At 39.3% G+C, this 18,977-nt stretch overlaps 1 protein-coding gene across 5 annotated transcripts in view; it reads left to right on the top strand.

Annotated features, from left to right (window-relative positions):
• The window catches only part of CCDC171 (coiled-coil domain containing 171), a 157,702-nt gene that overhangs the window by 114,077 nt on the left and 24,648 nt on the right, over window positions 1–18,977 (top strand). For all 5 annotated transcript variants that reach the window (XM_042012696.1, XM_042012695.1, XM_042012694.1 and 2 more), the window contains one exon: window positions 429–560. In XM_042012696.1, coding sequence (XP_041868630.1) covers window positions 429–560 — 132 coding nt within the window. The remainder of the gene's footprint in view (window positions 1–428; window positions 561–18,977) is intronic.

The following is an 18,977-nucleotide window of genomic DNA, read 5'->3' as shown; positions in this document are numbered from 1 at the left end:
TCTGGGGGACTGATACCATAGTAGACAGAATCCACATGCCAGCTTCTCATTGATGTGATCACATGAACATTTTAATTTCACAGCTTATGTTTGTTTCAGTTAGAAGTACAATTACTGTTTCTTTTCTTATGAGGTTTTTACAGGCGACAGATCTGTGAAATGTATACGCCAGCTGGGCTACAGAGCCCTTAGTGTCTTTTCTTCTCATTTCAGACCAGGGGAAGATGCTTTTTCTTCTTAACATTCTCTCCCAGCACTCTGAATTAGAGATTTATTTGCAACGAAAAATCAATTAGTCCTAAATTTATTCATGGATTTCAGGTCCAGCGATCAATGCAAGTCCACTCAGTGGGCTCAAGGGGACCCAGTTCATCCCAGTTAATGTGTCTGAAGGGGAATTACCATTGATGCTGTTTTTTTCCCTTTAGGTCAGAGATCAGGCCTTGCTGCCGTGTACTGCAGCAGCCACGAATGACTTCACCCTGGAGCTACCCAAACTGCACCTGGAGACCTTTTCAGAGGAAGGGCTGAAGGGCAGGCCAGAGGCTGCAGCATTTCAGGTTGGAGTATAAAATAATCCTGTTTCTTGTTTTCATTTTTTGCAACTGAGAACAAGAAGCTGGACCACTCTGAATGTTTGGAGAACAAAATGCTTCAAAACTATTGCAGTCAACAGTTGAAAAAGAAATAATTTTCATGTAAACCATTGGACGTGGTATTTCAGAGATGATGTGAACTTTTAATTTTGCAGGTATAATGTTAAATAACTGACAGAGATATGACCATGGAAAAACACAAATTCTGTATTTGAAAATTAATATCACCCTATCCTATTCCCGTTTCTTCTGCTTAATTTACGCAAGATAAATAGAAATTAAAAATGGGGGGAAAAAAGGACAAGATTTTTATGCTGCTACTTGGTCAGTACCAGATTCTTTCATATTTCAGTTTTAGAACTAACAATGATTTTTAGCACTCACAATTTGAAAGAAACTGCTATTTGGAATACTTTAGTATAGAAGCTATTTTGTTTAAATACTTTTTAAATACTTGTATGTTTCAAAATAATAACTTCATTAGGAGGAAACTGGGGAAAAGAAATTAACTGAAAATGTACATATTTTCAGCTCTGAAAATGGATTCTGTGCAATGCCTCCTTATTGTTTTTAAGTTTGTTATGTCTTCTTCTATACAAACTATGCCTTAGTCTTTATAGCTGTGCAGAATACATTTTTGTTAAAAGCAGAATATTTTGTTTTCCCAATGAGAGAACAAAAGGAAGAGTGAGTACATTCTTCTTTCATTGTGGTCTTCTATCTGAATCAGTGAGAGTAAAGGTAGTCAAGTAAAGTGCAAGGATGTTAAACAATGCAAATATTGTATAATATGTATACTTTTTCATAGTAACCTTTTTAAATTGATTGTAGGTTTTCTGTTCTACATGCAGTATATAGTTGCAAAACCAAACATTCAAGAAAGGCAGATTCTAAACTGGAAATTTCTCACTGTTGCCCTTTTGCATGCATGTCTTTCAATATGAAAAAGATTTAAATTATGTGTGTATTATCATGTTTCCATAATAAAGTAGTAATATGTAACACTGTGAGATTCTCATGCACCTTAGTAAGCACAGCTGCACATCTCTGGCAGAGGGTAGGTTGGAAATGCCTCTCCATACAGTGATGATCACTTTTAAAGCTGCATGAAAAGCTCCACAGGTGCATCTTTTTTCAAAGAAGCTGTCATGGAAATCACCGGCTTTTAAATATTACTTTTCTAATTCAGGAGCCTGTTTGGTGATATCTGCTTCTGTTCTTTTGTCTCATCCCAACTTCCATTCTTTTTTGACCTTCCAAGGATTGCAGAAGCATTTCCAAGACAGCCTATTTCATCTTTATTTCTAAGAAGATTACAAGAAACAGTAGTATAAAAAGTTGCATTTCACATTTGTACAGAGTACTTATTTGTGCTATAGCTAGCACATAGTAATGTATGTGCTGCACTGATAGTGCAGTGATGTAAACCTACTTTTTATTTACCTGACAGCTTCAGTTACACTTGGTTACTCTGTGCGTACACAAACAGCTCCAATGGTTCAGTTTGTATCACTGTAAAGTTCCTTTTCTTCTTCCCTTTATCCTTTTTCCTTTCCCTTCTTTTCCTTCCCCTTCTCTCCCTCTCCCTAGTTACATAGTGCTTTTTTGATAACTTTCTAAGCACACTGTAGAGATTTTCTTGTAAAATTTTCCTTTCATATCTGGGAGTCAGCTAATTGATTTTAATTTCATGCAAAACTACATTAAGAGCAATCTGGTAATCTTGAACAAGGTAAACAGTGAGTAATCACTTTATGGACACTTCTCTTTAAAACCAGTGGAATTGTTTGCATACATGTTCTCTAGACCTGCTATAGTTAGTCTGTGATAAGTACAACTCCGTTAAAGACCGTATTATCTGCAAGGGTTAGACATCAGGATTTTTCTCCCAAGTCTAAATTTATTGGTATTTGATGGTATATTTTTTTAAATTGCATGAAAAATTAAGATCTTAAATTAGGCAGTGTGATAGGGATGAAGCACTGGCTATCAGAACTGGTGAGTACTGACAGAAGATGACATTGTTCTGTTTTTATTATTCATGCATCCAGTTTGTAGTAGGTGGCTGAAATCAGTAATTAATTATATATTCATTGGTCCGAGCGTATCACTTCTTCATCATAGGGAAGTGGTATGCATCTTTTAAAGAATTGTATGCTCCAGCTTAGACCTTTAGGTAATGAAATGAAATACTTGGACACACCATTCTGTATATCTTCTCCAAAGCCTGCACTTTATGAAATAGCTCCTAAATTGCAAGGTTATGTAGTAGGTTGAAATGTTAAGTTATGCAACAAGAATATCCTTGTACTGAGCATCTTCTAAAGCCCCATGCAAGTAGTGAAAGTATGACTTAATTTGTAGGCATTTGTTAAATTCTTGAGGACTGCAGCAGAATTACGATAGTAGTTTGAAAATGTCACTTCAGCTGGATAGGTAATGGAAAAGGTGCAATATTTCTAAGGTTAAAATTAGATTGCTATAGCTTTGAAACAGTCTCACCTGATATTTAATTGCTGTAAAGAATGTTAAGTCACAAAGCTGTGCCGTTTGCTACTTAAGTTAGAAAGTGGAACATTATAGTATTGTTTTCAAGCACCTGAAACACAATGAACACAGGATTTATGGTGTGCTGTTCTGGCCATGCTGGAATGTTCCTACTGGAGACAAAAATTGGAACCATATATGAAGCCTCCTATGAATATAGGATACAGAATTAAAAAGGCAACTAAAATGACATGGTATTGCCAATCCTAGTAGCCTTGCTTGGCAGATGACTATTTAAATTAACCAGTAAAGGTTATCAGCTCTTTATAAAATACAAAATTCAATTGTGTTACATCTTTAGAACGAGGTTAAGGTTACTTAATAATCTTAACACTCTCTTCTGAAATAGTTTTTTTTGGCTCACAGAAAAAGTGGGCATTCAGGACACTAATTCTGAATTGTCTCAAGTACTTCTACATCAAATATGTAATTGATACTGTGCCAAACATTTCTACCTAAAGACAGTTCATAAAGCCCCCAAATAAATCAGATGAGATTAAAATGTTTCTGTATAAATAATTAAGCACCAGTATATTATCACTGTATGTTTCTTCTGTTTGGAGAGGTAGATGCAGAAGGATAGAAACTGGTATGAAAGAAACTTCTTTAAGCAAATTTAGGTACCTCAGACACATACGTTAATGTTATGTTTTAAAGGAATTATAGTTGATTTATGCTAAAACAGCTTCTAAACATTTATCAGCATGATCCAACCTATCTGAAGACATGACTCCAGATACTAGTTGAACACACAAAAGGAACAAGAAAAGGAACAAGAAAAGGATCTGGGAGTGCTGGTCGACAGTAGCTTAACACAGGCCAGCTGTGCCCAGATGGCCAAGAAGGCCCGTGGCATCCTGGCCTGGATCAGCAATAGTGTGGTCAGCAGGACCAGGGCAGGGATTGTCCCCCGGTATTCAGCACTGGTGAGGTCAGACCTCAAATCCTGTGTTGAGTTGTGGCCCCTCCCTCACTCAGTACAGGACAGACATTGAAGTGCTGGAAGATGTCCAGAGAAGGGCAACAGAGCTGGTGAAGGGTCTGGAGCACAAGTCCTGTGAGGAGCAGCTGAAGGAGCTGCGGTTGTTCAGCTTGGGGAAAAGGAGGCTCGGGGAACACATGTCCTAGTTTAAAGGACAGGTGTCTGCCAAGGAAGGCGGGAACCTCCCTTGGAATGGAAAATGTGACCCCCTTCCCTCCAAATTATTATAACTTTGAAATGATGGGACTTTCAGGCAAAGACATGGGAAAAGGAACAACAATTCTCTACTAGTATGTATATGGACAGCAAGGCAAACAAACAACAACGGCAGTGACAACAAACAAGGTTTCTAAAGGCAGCGCCTTCTCCATCGCTCCTGCCGGCCCCCCGCCATTCCTCAGGCGAGGCCCGGGGGCGCCCCCCCGGCCGCGGGCGCTTTCCCGCCGCGCAGTGCCGGCCGCAGCCGGCAGGGGGCGCTGGTGGCTCCGGGCCGGCCAGGGCAGCGGCGGTGCTTCCCCCGTGCCGGCAGGGGGCGCTGCGGCGCGAGCGCGGCCCCGGCCCTCGCGTGGGGAATGGCGGGGGGCCGGCAGGAGCGATGGAGAAGGCGCTGCCTTTAGAAACCCACAGCGGCAGCTGGTCCCGGTGCCCCTCCGGATGGAGAAATGAGCAGCAGCAGGAACCTCGGAGGCTGGCACAGCAGAGGCGAGCGCACCCAGGGTGGCCAACAAACTGTAGCAAAGACTCCGGAGCTGTGCCAGGAGCCGCGGGGTGTCCAGGCGGGCATGGGGTGTCAGGTTAAATAAAACTGAAGCAGCGACACGAAACAGTGGGGCTGGACAGCGGCAAGGCGGGCTGTCACAGGAAGCTGCTGCAAGCAGCCAGGAGACGCTCCCTCCGGGAAGGGATCGGGGGTCAGGTCCCCTCCCAGTGAGGCTGGGTGTTGGAAAGTCCCAGTTCAACAGCTGCTCTTACGAGCAAATGCTCACCCACAGTAAGGAGAAAGCAGTGCAGGACAAAAACTCCACAGTGGCAGCAAATCCTCTGGGCAGCAACAGTCCACCCCAAAACCCGCACCTGTCCCACTCCGATCCCAGGAGAGAGAGAGAGAGAGCGAGGGGTGAGCCCAGCCCCTCAGCCCCCAGCCAGAATGTCACAGTATCTCTGCACTTCCCATGGGAACGCCCTTCAGCCAAGAGATGGCAGCAAACGGCACCCTTCGCCCTCCTCCCAGCCACATCCTTTGTCTCCCAGGTATCGTTGTTACGGTGGGAGAAAATTCCCTGAGAGAAAGATAAAAAAAGAAAAACCCTAACCTCCACGAACACCTCATTGCTCTTTACAGCTACCTGAAAGGAGGTTGTAGTCAGGTTGTAATCAATCTCTTCTCCCAAGCAACTAGCAACAGGACAAGAGGACATAGGGCTCAAACTGTGCCAGGGGAGTTTCATGTTGGACATCAAAAAGATGGTAAGGCATTGGAATGGACTTACCAGGAAGATGTTGGAGTCACCATCCCTGGAAGTGTTCAAGGAACAATTGTATGTGGCACTTAGTGCTATGGTTTGTTGGTGTCGTGGTGTTCGGTTAAGGGTTGATGATCTTGGAGGTCTTTTCCAACAGTAATGATTCTGTGATTCCTCCAGGTGGGTTTGAGATGGTTAAGTTTTCACTTTGTCTTGCCTGTCTCTGCCTCCATTTTTGTCTCTCTCTGCCCCAGACTCTCATGCTCTGCTGCCTGTCAATGGGTCCTCTCTGCACACTCTCCGCTGCATACATGCCCTCATGGGTGTGTACTTGCTGCTGTGTGCACACCAACCATGCACACCAGCTCTCTGGTGCTCTTGCTTTCCCTCTCACTGCATGCCTGCTCTCCCTGCCCTCCACACTCTTGAGCTTTCCTTCAGTCAATCTCTGCCTGCTACTCTGCCTGGGTCTTGCTCTCTCTTCAGCTTCCTGTGCCTCTTTCCCACTCTGTCTTGGTTGCTCTGAATCAGTCTTTCTGTCCCCACTGTTCTTCTGCCTCTCCCTCCCACCTGCCCCGTCTTGCTCCCTCTGTCTTCAGCATGTATCTATCTGTTCATGCAGGTTTCGGAAGTCCACATGGTATTTATATATACTTCTTTGCCGTTCTTAGGTGTTTGGAGGTATAGTCAAGTACTGACGTATCTTCAGTGTTAGCATATAATCATTATAAATTTACAAAGAAGTAGGTTCTTACCATTTATGCATTCATGCATGATTTAGCCATGCATTATCTAATTGTGCTGTAGGTCCATTTTTTGTAATTAATTGGACAAACATAAATGTAGTTTTAGGAGCTTCCTAATTTGTATTTATTTTCACGTGTTTATTAATTTTAGATTTGCTTGATAGATTTGGTGAAAGATATGCATAGTTCTGCTGATAATTTTCCTCAAAATAATAAACACTTCCTCATTTCTGTGTTTGCTTGTCAATAAAAAAGTTCTTACCAAATTGAGGAAGCAAGTGATTTCAAAGGTAATATTATAATTCCGTCATTAGATTTTATCCTCTGCATAGGGCTTGTCTTTCAAACATAAATCAGTTCTGGTATGAGAACTTAATGAGATGAACTAATCGTAGAGCAGCTGCTTAAAAACTGTGTTATTAGTATTTTAAATCTTGTACTTCTGTTTTAAAGCTTTTTTCTTTTATTAAAATGGCTGCTAAAAGAAAAAAAATATTTTTCTCTCTTAATACTTCAGAAAAAAGAAGTGTTTTTTAGAGAGTCTTAAAGGTGCAACATGCACACTCTTGTAGTGTTTTATTTTTACTTACACGGTTTCACCAGAGAAGGAGCTATCAGTGGTATTATAGAGGCCAGAATGCTGCCTCCTCTAGAATCAGATTGCTGGTTTTTGTCAGGTAAAACTGGATCTTCACTGTCTGGGTGTTCAGCAGCTTCTATCAACAGCAGCTGGGCTGCCCTCCCACCTCCAAAAGGACTAATTTCTTCTCCTCCTCTCCAAAAGGACTAATTTGTTATCTAGTGTCAAAATGTGGTTCTCCTGGACTGACCACAAGCCTATCTAAAATATACTGTTTAAAGAGAAGAATGATTCTTTATTACTCTACTGCTAATTTACACTTTCAGTTTGGGTTGAAATACTCATAAATAAGTAAATGTTTCAAAAGCATTAGAGTGGGGCAACACCTCTTGCAACCCTGACCTTTTGCACATTTTAATTTATCTAATATAAAGTAGGTATAGGACTTAAGCAATAACTGACAACTGAGTAAAGTCTGAATAACCAGACTGAGGAGTTGCAAAATGGAGAACTCTAATTTAATCTTCTTGAAAGTGTTCAGCTGGTGTCTGGAGTCATGTCTCCAGATAATGTTGTATCATGCTGCTAAATATTTAGAAGCCATTTTAGCATAATTCGACTGTAATTACTTTAAAACATAAGATTAATGTACATTAGGAAAATATTGTTTAAAACTTTAAAAAGCAAGACATCTTGTAAATGCCAGTGATGTTGGAAATTTGCTTTCTATAATTTGAATTTACTCCTTCTCCTTTCTGCCACTTAACTGCTCAACTTCCTTTCCTCTTCACAGCATTTCTGTTAGCAGTCTTTTCCTTGCTCTCCTCTATGGGCTCTCTCTCCTTTCCTCATTTCCCTGCTCCTTATCATTAGCCTCTTTCCCTCACTTTCTCAGCCACCCTTGCACTTTTTAATTTCTTCACTTGCCTTTCTTCATGCTACTAAATTAGGACAGGTTATATGAAGAACCTTCTCAGAGGGTGTTGTAGTTAACTGGGACACTCTTGCACTCCAGCCATGCTAAGTCTTGGCCTTATGGACCATAAATATCAAAGTCAGTGTCTGCAATCACCAATTACTGAAAGCTCTCTTTGTGCCTGTGACACTACTAACTCTTGTCCAGCTCCTTTCATAAGCACTATTAGTTTTGTAAATCTTCTCAGCTAAGATGATGATTGTCTTGATTATCTTGAATGCCAAAGCTAGTGTATAATCATTTAACCTTTCAGTAACCTTTCTCAATGGAAAGTTTTCTTTTTTGGCCCTATCAAGCAATCATGTAACTACCCATCTTTATCCACTTAGACCTTTTCATACATTTATATCTGTTGCATGTGGGCGATGTTTAAGGAATTACCTGTGCTAATATGCAAGGAAGCTCTTTAAGAACTGTGTAAAATACAATCTTAATTCACTAAGTTTATTTATTTAGTTTTGCTTCTGCTTGTAATCCTGGGATTTTTTGTTTCACTTGGTTACCAGGCTGCTGCATCTTATAGCAGGAAGTATCTTTCTTGTTTGCCACTCACTATTCTTTCATGAGAAAAATTACTCTAGAGTCAGGGTGATCTCAATATGTATCCAAAGCTGCGTCAGTGAATAAGGGTGGACTCCTAATAGTTAGTTGCAATAACAAAGCATCATTTAATCACAAAAGATATCAAATATAGTTTTCACAGCACCTTGTTAGGCAATTTTTTTTTACTTCAGAAATCCCGTCTTTCAGAACTGCATGGGTTTATCTGTGCGCTGTATCTTCAGAAAAGGAGTAGTTTTAACAGATAACAACTGTGTAAATTTGTGACTGCATTTTTTTAGAGAGTGAGCAGTGTGTACCACTGTAACACAGACAAGTCCATTAAGAAGTGTTAGATGTTTAATTGTTGGTAATCATGTGGATTACAAATTAAATTCATGAAGTGAATACCAGGAAAGATTAGGAATTATCTGGAGTCTTAAATTTTTTGTACTGGTTCTTTTAATTTCAAAAACTAAGAAAAAATGCTGAGCAAGTGAGTGTAAGCAATAGAAGTTAATAAGGCAGTAGACTTTATTACACAAATGTTTAAGTAGCAGACACAGAATCAGACTATTTTCTATTCTTAATTATATTTTAAAAAAAACCCCTTCAAATGCTGAAACTTTGTTTAGTCTTTTTTTTTTGCTTAACTGCTTAGTAGTCCATTATTATAAAACATATGTCTCCCTGTTATTTTTATCAACTGCTTACAGAGTAAGAAAAAATAATTAAATATTGCACTACATTAGTACAAGAATTTTGTAATGGAATCAATGGAGATGTTTCTGCCCAGATATTGCATTTTGTTGGGCCTTGTAGTTAAAGACCTGGAAGAGGAAGGGTTATCAACAATTTGAGCGACTTTATTATGGCTTAGTGATTTGCTGATTGATTTCATTTGATGTCAGTTAAAGCTCTCTTAATGTCAAGCTTTCTTTGCATAATGCCTTGAAATAAAGACTGATGAAGATTTTTCAGATTGATGCTGCTTACATAAACTGACCCTGATTTGCCCTTCTGCATGACAATATAAGTGACAGCAGTTAGACAAAAATATAGCAATGAATATGCAACTTAAGGATTAAGAAAAATACGGTAAACCTTTCAGAATATAAAACTAGGCATAAAAAACAGGCTGTTCTCTTATTTCCACACTTTCCATGTATTGAAGAAATAGACTGGGATAGCATCCCAAATGCTATTGAAATTCGAAAAGGATAAGTTTTGAATGGATTAAAAGTTAAACTGTTTTGTTTTACCAGATTCTAACAATTTGTCACTAATTAATTTTGGTGGGGGGGTTTGTTGGGTTTTTTTGGTGGTGTTTTGTTGTTAGTGGGTTTTTTGGATTTTTTTTGGTGGAAAGGGTTATATAAATTTTGGCTTATAAATGCACATATGTTATTAACTGCAAATTTTATTTTTTATATTGTTATTTTGCAGGAATCATAGCAAGCTATTTTGAAGCTGTCATCTTGATTTTTCATTAACTGACTTGATTGCTTGTCTAGTGACATATGTTGCTAGTATCCTAGGATCACAAATTCCAACATTATATTGGACTGTGAAAAGGACAAATTCTTGGGATTCATAAAATCTTTGCTATAGGGGTTCCAGGACTAATATGCTTTAAGTAGGGCACTCAGTACTTGTCCATTGCAGTACCCAATTTCATGATAGTATTTTAGAGCTCTCCCTTCATTATGGTCTCTCATTTTTGATCTCTCCCTGTTAGATGCAAAAAGGTGGTAAGAAATTAGGGGATGAGGAGAGAATGGAGACAGCTGGAGGGTGCTCTAATTAATGGAAATAGGATGAATGTGGAACTGTTGTGTAAACCTGAATAATAAGGATACACAGCCTGCATGTTGGCAAGTTTACCTGCAAAGGATTGGATTTTTTATGGCTTTTAAGAACATAATATCCATGGAATGATAAAAATTTGTTTATCTTCCTGGAACTTTGATAGAACTTGAGATTCCTCTGGATTGCTTCAACGTCATGATCTTTTTTGATAAAAGAGCAGTTCCAAACTAAAGATCAGGAGGGAAGAGTAATCTCTTCCACCTGTGCGGGCAAACTTATGTTGTACATTTAATGCCTGTTTTTAGTTCTGATTTCTCTCTGTTAAGAGGCAGATTTTGTGTTCTTTAGTACCAGCACCCATTGGTGGATCCTCCTCTTCCTGATTCATCTTAATTGACAAATACTAAAGGGAGAGATCAGAGAGCAAAGCCTCCTGCCATTGCCACAGTGTATAGTGGCAGACTTTCCCTCTAGCCAGTTTTCCAATCTTGAATACTTTTGGTCTTGGATTAATATTGTGCAAGTGAAAGATTACAAGTTGAGATTTAAATTCCCAAGATTTTACACATGCTGCAAAGACCACAGGACTGGGGTTTGAGCAGAGATTCCCCTACATGTCAAAACGTGATGTTTGCCTGTACCTTGGCAAAGGTCACTATCCTAGATGCCTGATTTTTTCTGCCTTTATTCCACATAAGACTTGTTGCAAATTTTACTCCTTTGGGAAATAGACTTTGGGACTGAATAAACATTTAATGCCTAGAGGGCACATAGAATAGCAGTAAACTGATTGTCCCTGCTTAAAAACAGCTTGGGCAGGGAAAATGACAAAAGAAACCCCAGAGTATAAGAAACAGTGCAAAAATGTCTCCCCAGCCTTCACCATTTTTTAACAGATTAACAGATAGACTTTAACAAATCAACAGATCTTCTGAAAAAAATTTATATTTGTGTTCAGCACCCATTTATTGTCCCATTGCTCTTTGAGCCCACATAAAGGTAAGTATTTTCACATGACTTGTGGAAAGGACTTCTGCAACTTAACAACACACTTTCTGAAAAACTGGTTTTTAGGTTTGTTTTGAAAATGGCTTCTATTATTTAATTTAATGTTAATATGTTAATGTTAATAAATATTCCCAGTTTACCTTCTTTATACTAGTCATGTTTTCTCATTGACTGTCATAATCACTTTCATTCTTGGACACTCCATCAGAAGTTTCTTTTCAGGTTGCTTTCCTCATTGCTGAACTACAAGAAAGTGAGAACAGTAGAAATCATCTCTAGTTTTTAGAGTTTTTGAGCTATGGAAGTGATTTCTCTGTTACCAACATTCATAGGCACAATTACTCATAAATTACCTAACTGCAAGTTGTGGTCCAGCTCTGAAAAATGGATAAAGGAAATAGTAACAACATCAGAGGGCGTTTGAAAAATGCTACTCTCTTGGGTGTTTTTAAGTTATGATGGCGTAACTTAAGTTAGGTTTTTCAGTTAGGATTCATGGATAAGAACCAGCTGCTTTTGTTGATCCACCATTAAGGTCACCGCTCAAGTACATGATACTGTGATACCTGCAGTCATTACCACATTCAGTAAAAAGATTAGAAAGGGCTTTCTCAGTCTCATTACAACACCCCATGATATGGGATGTTTTACTTCTGATCCTATTAGTGAAGAATACTTTATGCATTTTAGACAAACTCATCTCACCAGTCCCTATCCTCCTTGGTTTTCTCCTTTCACGGTTGCTATAAGCATCCAGTTCTATAAACAGAATTCAGAATGTCACTTTATCTCTTATGCTTCTAAGGAATTGGATCTGATTGTTGACTGTTGACCAGACCAGGGAAAGGACCTTACTTGCCATGCTCCCAACCTAATAATCTGAATCACATTCTGCAATCTTACTGTAAGTTCCCATTTACTGGAAAGGCACTTGGTGCATTTGCTGAAGACAAAGCAGAAAGTAGCATCTTCTGAAACATTATCTAAAAGGCTCATCTGGTAGAAACACATCTTTGAATTGTTAGTCTGAATGAGGACAACCAGAGCTTTGCCATCAGAAAAGTTAGTGTCTTCTTCTCTTTTGTTAAGGAAACTTCCCAGTCTGGCCATCCATGAGACTCTCTGGCAGTGACATTCCCAATGTCAGAGACTTTCACTGCTGGTAGTGAAGCCCCTTCACAGTTGGTGACTCCAGTGAGCTGATGGGTGCCCTGCTTGACTCCTTACACAGCCCACACTCACCTGCAGTCAGACCAGGTTTCCTTACAGGTTCGACCCCAGGTTTCCCATAGCAGTGTCTCAGATGTCTCAGCCCATAAAGCCATTTATTCATGGCACAGTAACACAGAAACAGCTTGAGCTGGTGCCTCTGAGCAGAACCCCAGCAAAGGAACCCCAGATCTTTTACACCCTCAGTCTCCCCACATGGAAGTCTTGCCCTTCCTCCTGAGTCTTCAGCTTCTGTACCCACTTTCTGTATCCATCCACCTAGATGGTGTCACCAGTCTTCATCTCCTTTGTTATCCAAAAGGCTGGCAATTCCCAGCTCCTGATGTGCCTGTCATTGTCCATTCAGCTGGCTGCTGTCATCCATCTTCATGCCCCTTGTTATCCTAAAATTTGGCAGTTCACAACCTCTTGTCTCAGGCTCCGACCCAGAGCTCAGTTTACATCTCAATCTGAAGCTTGCCTGTTCAGCTATCTCGACCAGATGTATTACTCAACACTTTCAACCTGTTGTTCCAGGTTCTCACTTAGCTTGTTGACCTCTTGCACAGAAGAGGCCAGACTTCAGTATAGTGGAGCATCACTTATCCACCAATTTTTAGCTTGTGTTGGTTGGGATTTATACCTTTCTGAGCTGAGCTAATCTCTCATATGATAAATGCCAAAAAGGCAGACAAACACAATCACTTTTTCCCAACAAGAGTTTTCTTCAGCTGTAAATCCATTGTTATAGAACTAAATATTCAGAGATGATAGGGATCATTTTATTTGATCTTCCTCAGATTATGGTGGTTAAAAGCAAACTTTGTGAAAAAAAAAAATTATTTATCTAATACTAACCTTTAAGGACAGCGAATTGTCAAGCTCAGTGATGATGCCACTTCTGTCAGACATTTGCTCTGGAAAGAGGGATGCTAATGTGTGTGCTCATTGTGAGGGTCAATATTAGGTTTACTGTGTTCTTTAAATTTCCTCCTTATATTTTGGAACAAAAGCTGCTGTCACTGGAACTTCTAATAAAACATTTTCATAGCATAAATTAAATATTGAAAGTAAGTCTTTTTGAAAATCTAGGCATTTGCATGTTGTTGGGTTGGTTTTTTTTTTTTTTTTTAATGTTGCTAAAGTTTAAGAATGTATGAAGCAAATTAGTTATCTCATTAGCAGCTGAGTTTAGGCAGAATGGAGGGAGGATACCTGTCCATCTGTCCTGGGATGATATTATAGGGTTATTTTATTCCTTAACCACCTGCTCGATGCCCAAGGACACCGTGTCTTTAAGATGGACCCGGGGGCAGGGCCGGGGCCGCGGGACCCGGTGCGGGTCGGTTCCAGGCTGGGCCCAACGGCTCGGGCTCGAAGGGTCTCAGCGGGGCTCCGCAGGGAGTGCGCGGGGAGCGCTCTGCTGCTCTTGGGGGGGTTTTGTTGCAGCTAGCTGGAAAAAAGCTGTGTTGGGGTTTTTTTCCCCTTCCCTCCCCCTTGCCTCACTGCCTTCCTTCCCTTCTCTCCGGTCTGGGGTGCCTGTGGGGTGGCCCCGGCTGGTCCGAACACCGGGGAGGGCCAAGCCATTGCGCGAGGGGATGCATAGGTCCTCTGGCTTCGCCTGCTTCGAGGAGGAGGACCGGGACCGGCAGGCCCGCGGGGTGGCCCCGGCTGATCCGAGCCCTGAGGAATGCCGAACCGTTTCACCGGCTATGGGGAGGAGGACCGGCACCAAGAGTCAACAGGTTTTCTTTCATGTGCCCTGCTCCGGGCTGCTGCGTGGACGTCCCTTTCCCCTTCCCTTCCCGGAGACTGGGGGAGCCCAGTTGCCAGCCCGTGTGTTTTTTCCTTCCCCGGGCACTTGTTGTATTTTGAGGGTTTTTTTCCTCTTCTACTCTGTCTTGTTCTGTGTTAATAAACAGTTCATTTTTTTGGTTTTTTTCCACGTTCACCTGCTGTTATCAATTTGTCTCATTGGCAGAGGAAAGGGGAGGTCCTTTCCCTTTGGAGGAGACGCTCATTCTGGAGCATTTCCTCCCGAAGTTTTGTCTCCAAAACCGAGACATCATCCTGTATGTGGCAGTTAACATTAGATTAAGGGTGTGTCCGTGAATTTGAGGAATGCAGTTCAACTTTTCTTGGTAATTATGTTCTCTAGAGAAATTGACTAGGGCTTTTTCCTGTGGTGGCATCATAAATTTGTGTAATTAACTGGAATTTTGGTGAGAAGCCAAAGTGAAAAAATTAATTTGCTATCCAACCTAACAGGTATACTTTAGATTTTCCTTGCAAAACTACAAAATATTGCTTTATGTAGGATGAAATACTTACGTTGAATTAAAATGCAGTGCTACCATGAGCATTTTTAAGAAAAGCAGAAGAAATGAATCAGGTGTTTCACAAAACTTTGCACAGGTTTCTATTCCCTAGGCCCTTTAGACTTGAGCATTCACCTAAAATCTGATACAAGGATTAGGACTCAGTAGTGAATATTTATGTGTGAGCCACATAATCACAGTTGTCATATTGAGTAAACCTGCGAGCAGAGACCTTTGTGTCTCCTAGTAAACGGCAATTAGAGCATAGAGTATGCTCAGCTTTTTGCATGGAAAATAAAAAGTGGATATATTTCCACCTTCTATCCATATGTAAAATATTTAATTCAGCATGAAAATGTTTTATTATACAATTAAAAACCAGCTTCTTGTGGCCAGAAACGAATAATCTATACCCCTTCATAGCTCTAGTCAAAATATTTAAGGAAATGTCTATACTGAGCCCAGATTTTGCGGGGTAGTCATTTTTTCCTCTTGGAGTCAGCGACAGACTTTTTCTGCAGTGGTTAAAACTAAGTATTTTTTTCGTAAGTAAAGCATATTTCTTTCCTAAAAGTAATTGAAATTGGTCTTAATTAAGAGACCACTATTTAAAACCAATGAAAAAACAATATTCTAACTTTCAGTAACCTATTGTGTTGGCAAATAGTTGAATTAGTTAACTTACGTTGAACAGTTTGTGGACAGCATTTCAAAGAGCAGAAGAATTTGTCAGATCTCACATTTACATTCCATGTGAAGTTGCTTTAGATTTTTCTACTTAGTAATCTGATAGATTAATGTCTGCTTCTCTCCCTTCCTTAAACTTTTCTCCTACACATTCACCTATAGTTAATCAATAGATTTTAGACAATTAAGACTTAGTGTTTAGGTAACATTAATGTATAAAAATTGTTTTGTTTATATAAGGTATCTTATCCGTATGTAGGAGTTCCTTAAAGTGAGAAAGACTACTAAAAGACTTTCTAAAATTTATTTTACTAACATATATTTGGTTGTGGAAAACAAAATTCTATACTTCAGTTTTTGTATGTTTTTTTCTGGTTCTAAGATGTCACTTCAATAGGCCAAAAGCAGTATCATCAAGATTCAGACAACTTGTACTTCCACTTGACATTTCACCTGAATTTTCATGGGAAGTTTTACTCTCTTCTTTCTCCTCAAGACTGAATGTGTGATGGGATACTACCATGTTTTATAATAAAACTGCATCCTGACTTTTCTGTAGTGACTGCTGCTGTTTGGTTCTTCTCATCAATGGTAATGCATTATGCTCGCATTAGGTAGGTTTTCATGCTCACTTTAAAGTGAACTTTATAGTAGTGTCAGTGACTTCCCTTCTCTCTTTCTTTAATCCCTGTCTAGAATATACACTGCAAAAGAAGCCATAGACAGGATACCAGCCTGAAACGTCTATCAGTTTCTATTTCTTTCTCACTAAAACCACTTGCATGAAAAATTCTAACCCGTCCTCACAAACTTAAATATTCATTTTGAATCCAGACTGTGTAAGAGGATGGGAAGAATACAATTCAGTGGTAACATTTTCCCCATTGCTGTAGCTTAAATTACAAATTCTTTGGGGCAGGAATCGTTTCTCCTTCACATTTTGCATGTAACTGTGCTTGACTTTGGGCAATAGACAGTGAGAACAGCCCTTGCATGTAAATGTTATTGGCCTATAAAAACCTGCATTTCCTTAATTTTGTTAATTGACATTTTTCTTCCATGATCTAGAGCTATTTTTAAGTAGTCAAGGCTACAGGTAGCTCCTTTGCTGTAAAATTCTCAGGATGCTTTCTACCTGATCATACCAAGTAAACACATTTGTCTTAATTTATCAGTTTTTAAAAGATTGAGGTAATTTCTGAAAGTCTTACACGTCGTAATAATTTTCATGGCAATTGTTGTTACGCCCATCCACTGTGGTTTCCAGTAGAAGCACTTTCCCTTCCGTCGCTGTCAATTTCAATGCTCCCTTTTCAATTTTCTTGTAGGAAGTCATGTCATTACCTCTTGCAGAGAATCTAGCCTTTTATTTAGAGCTTCATTCCCTTGGGCTATCCGCTGAGACCTACAGGGTAAAGTAATTGTTATTGAAGCAAAGGGGGTAGAGTTAGGCCCCGTGTGTGGCACTGAGTCAGCTTTCGTTGGGGGAAAAAAAAGTTGTAACAAAACTGACCTGCTTTTTGGCACATTTAAATTGTGCATGCCACGCTTGAATGGAACTGAACAAAAAGTTTAGTGTTGAAATGAGATACAAGGAGAATAGATCATTAAAGAAGTGCCAAACAGCTGCAAAAGTGCAATTTTGCTGGATGCGGTTTCCCTTGAGGTTTTTTCCCCCATGCCAGAGAAGCTGCTGTATTTATATCCTTCACTGATGCCACTAGTCATTTTGGACTATGGGTCAAGGCAGCCAGGATGGGTTTTCAAATGCTAAAATGTATGGAGGAAGTTCATTGTAATAATTTCTTCTCCAAATATAGGTCTTCTAAATATATAATAATTATCCTGAAATCTTGTTTCTGAAAACAAAAAGTAATTGATGTATGTTTTCTTTCCTGGGCTCATTTTAATGAGTCTTATTTATGTCAGTTCAAAGCAAGGCAGTAATGACAGGCATGCAGAACTCTACTCCATGGAGTTTTGCTTTCACACCAGTTGTTTCTGCCTGAATTCCACTTCAGCCAAACTCTGTACCATAAATTAAATTCTTGGTCTTTTCAGATTCTCATGTAATCTAGTTAACCGGCATTAATCTTTCATTCTTCTGAAGTTCATTCATTATTCTTTCTCTTGTTCTTTTTTATCTGTTTGTAGTCCTGGGGTACCTTGCTACGTGCTAACACTGTGTTCAGTTGAAGAATTCCTGAAGGAAGAACCAAGCAGTCAAACATGAATTTCAGCTTTTCCGTACATTTTTGGTTTCTAAAGTATGTTGTGTAAAGTAGATGGTCTTGTTATTCTGGCTGCTCCATCTGATGTTACAAAGTCAATGCATATATTGTCAGGCTGTAGTCTGACACCTTTTAATAAGCATCATTTCAGCATAAGGTCTCCTTTCTTTAGGTTCATTCCTTCCAAACATGAGATGCAGTTCTATGATAAGAGCAGGCCGAATAAGTCCAGAGTTAATGTTATAACATGGATCTAAAAATGAGGGAACTGATTTTTAATAATTTGGTATTTTATTTGTAACTTCAGAATAGTGTAAAACTTCAGATGGAAATTTTCATTTGCTACAGTTTGTAACTCATAATCCAAATAATTTTTTAAGCTGTGTTCTCAATGGCCAAACACTAAGGACAAGGGAGACAACCTAGATAGTGTTTTAACTGGGAATTTAAAAGATCTTTTTTTTAATGTATGATGAATACATTAACACTTTGATGAGCGGTCTTCTGCTAATTGGCATATGCTGATCTGTGTATTTCTTGTTGTATGTTTCTACTATAACTTCAATGAGAACAGCTGAAGTTTGAATAACCTTTGAATTACATGAGTTAATTTTTTAAAAAGATCCGTTTTCTTTCTGTGTTTCCAATTTCTTGGAGATTGTTACGTAATTTGTCAGTAATAAAGTACTCCTGCAGATTGAATTCTTTCAGTCTTGTAGATTTACAGGCAGCAATACATGCAGATGCACTTTTACAGCATCTATAGCACTATCCACCTGAAAATTACTGGTTCTAGAAATCGTGTACAGAACTAGACACTGCTTGGTTATTCAAAAGTACACAGCATATTAGAAAAAAGTGGGTTTACATGTCCCTTGGAGAGCTGTCCTAAGCTTAAGTGTTCTCCATCCCTTTAAAGATTAATATGGAGAAAGAAAACATGGCTTAGATTTTGCTCTTTTGCTCTGATGTTCACTGGTTTGCAGTTTATAAACAGCATCAACTTAATTTGTTTTATTTTTACTCTCAACTTTGGTTTCTCATCTTCACCAACTCGTAGCCAAAGCTGAAACTTTTTATGTATACCTTCATATTAGAGATGAGACATCTCTGAACAGGTCATAAGGCCTTCTTTAACTCAAAATCTTCCGAGGCCCTTTTTCTAATTGAATAAAGATCTAAAATTTAAAATACTTTGTTCCTTTATGATATGACTAACACCTGATTTTTAAAAAGTTTTCTGATTTTGTACTGAAAGATGGTTAAAGTGCTCTTAGTGATTTTC

Source organism: Corvus kubaryi, unplaced genomic scaffold (assembly GCF_017639235.1).
Source record: "Corvus kubaryi isolate FWS band 111438036 unplaced genomic scaffold, C.kubaryi_AGA036_p1.0 split1-37296, whole genome shotgun sequence".
NCBI classification, from domain to species: domain Eukaryota; kingdom Metazoa; phylum Chordata; class Aves; order Passeriformes; family Corvidae; genus Corvus; species Corvus kubaryi.
The sequence above is the reverse complement of the archived record's forward strand: the minus strand, read 5'-3'. Positions and strand labels throughout refer to the sequence as shown.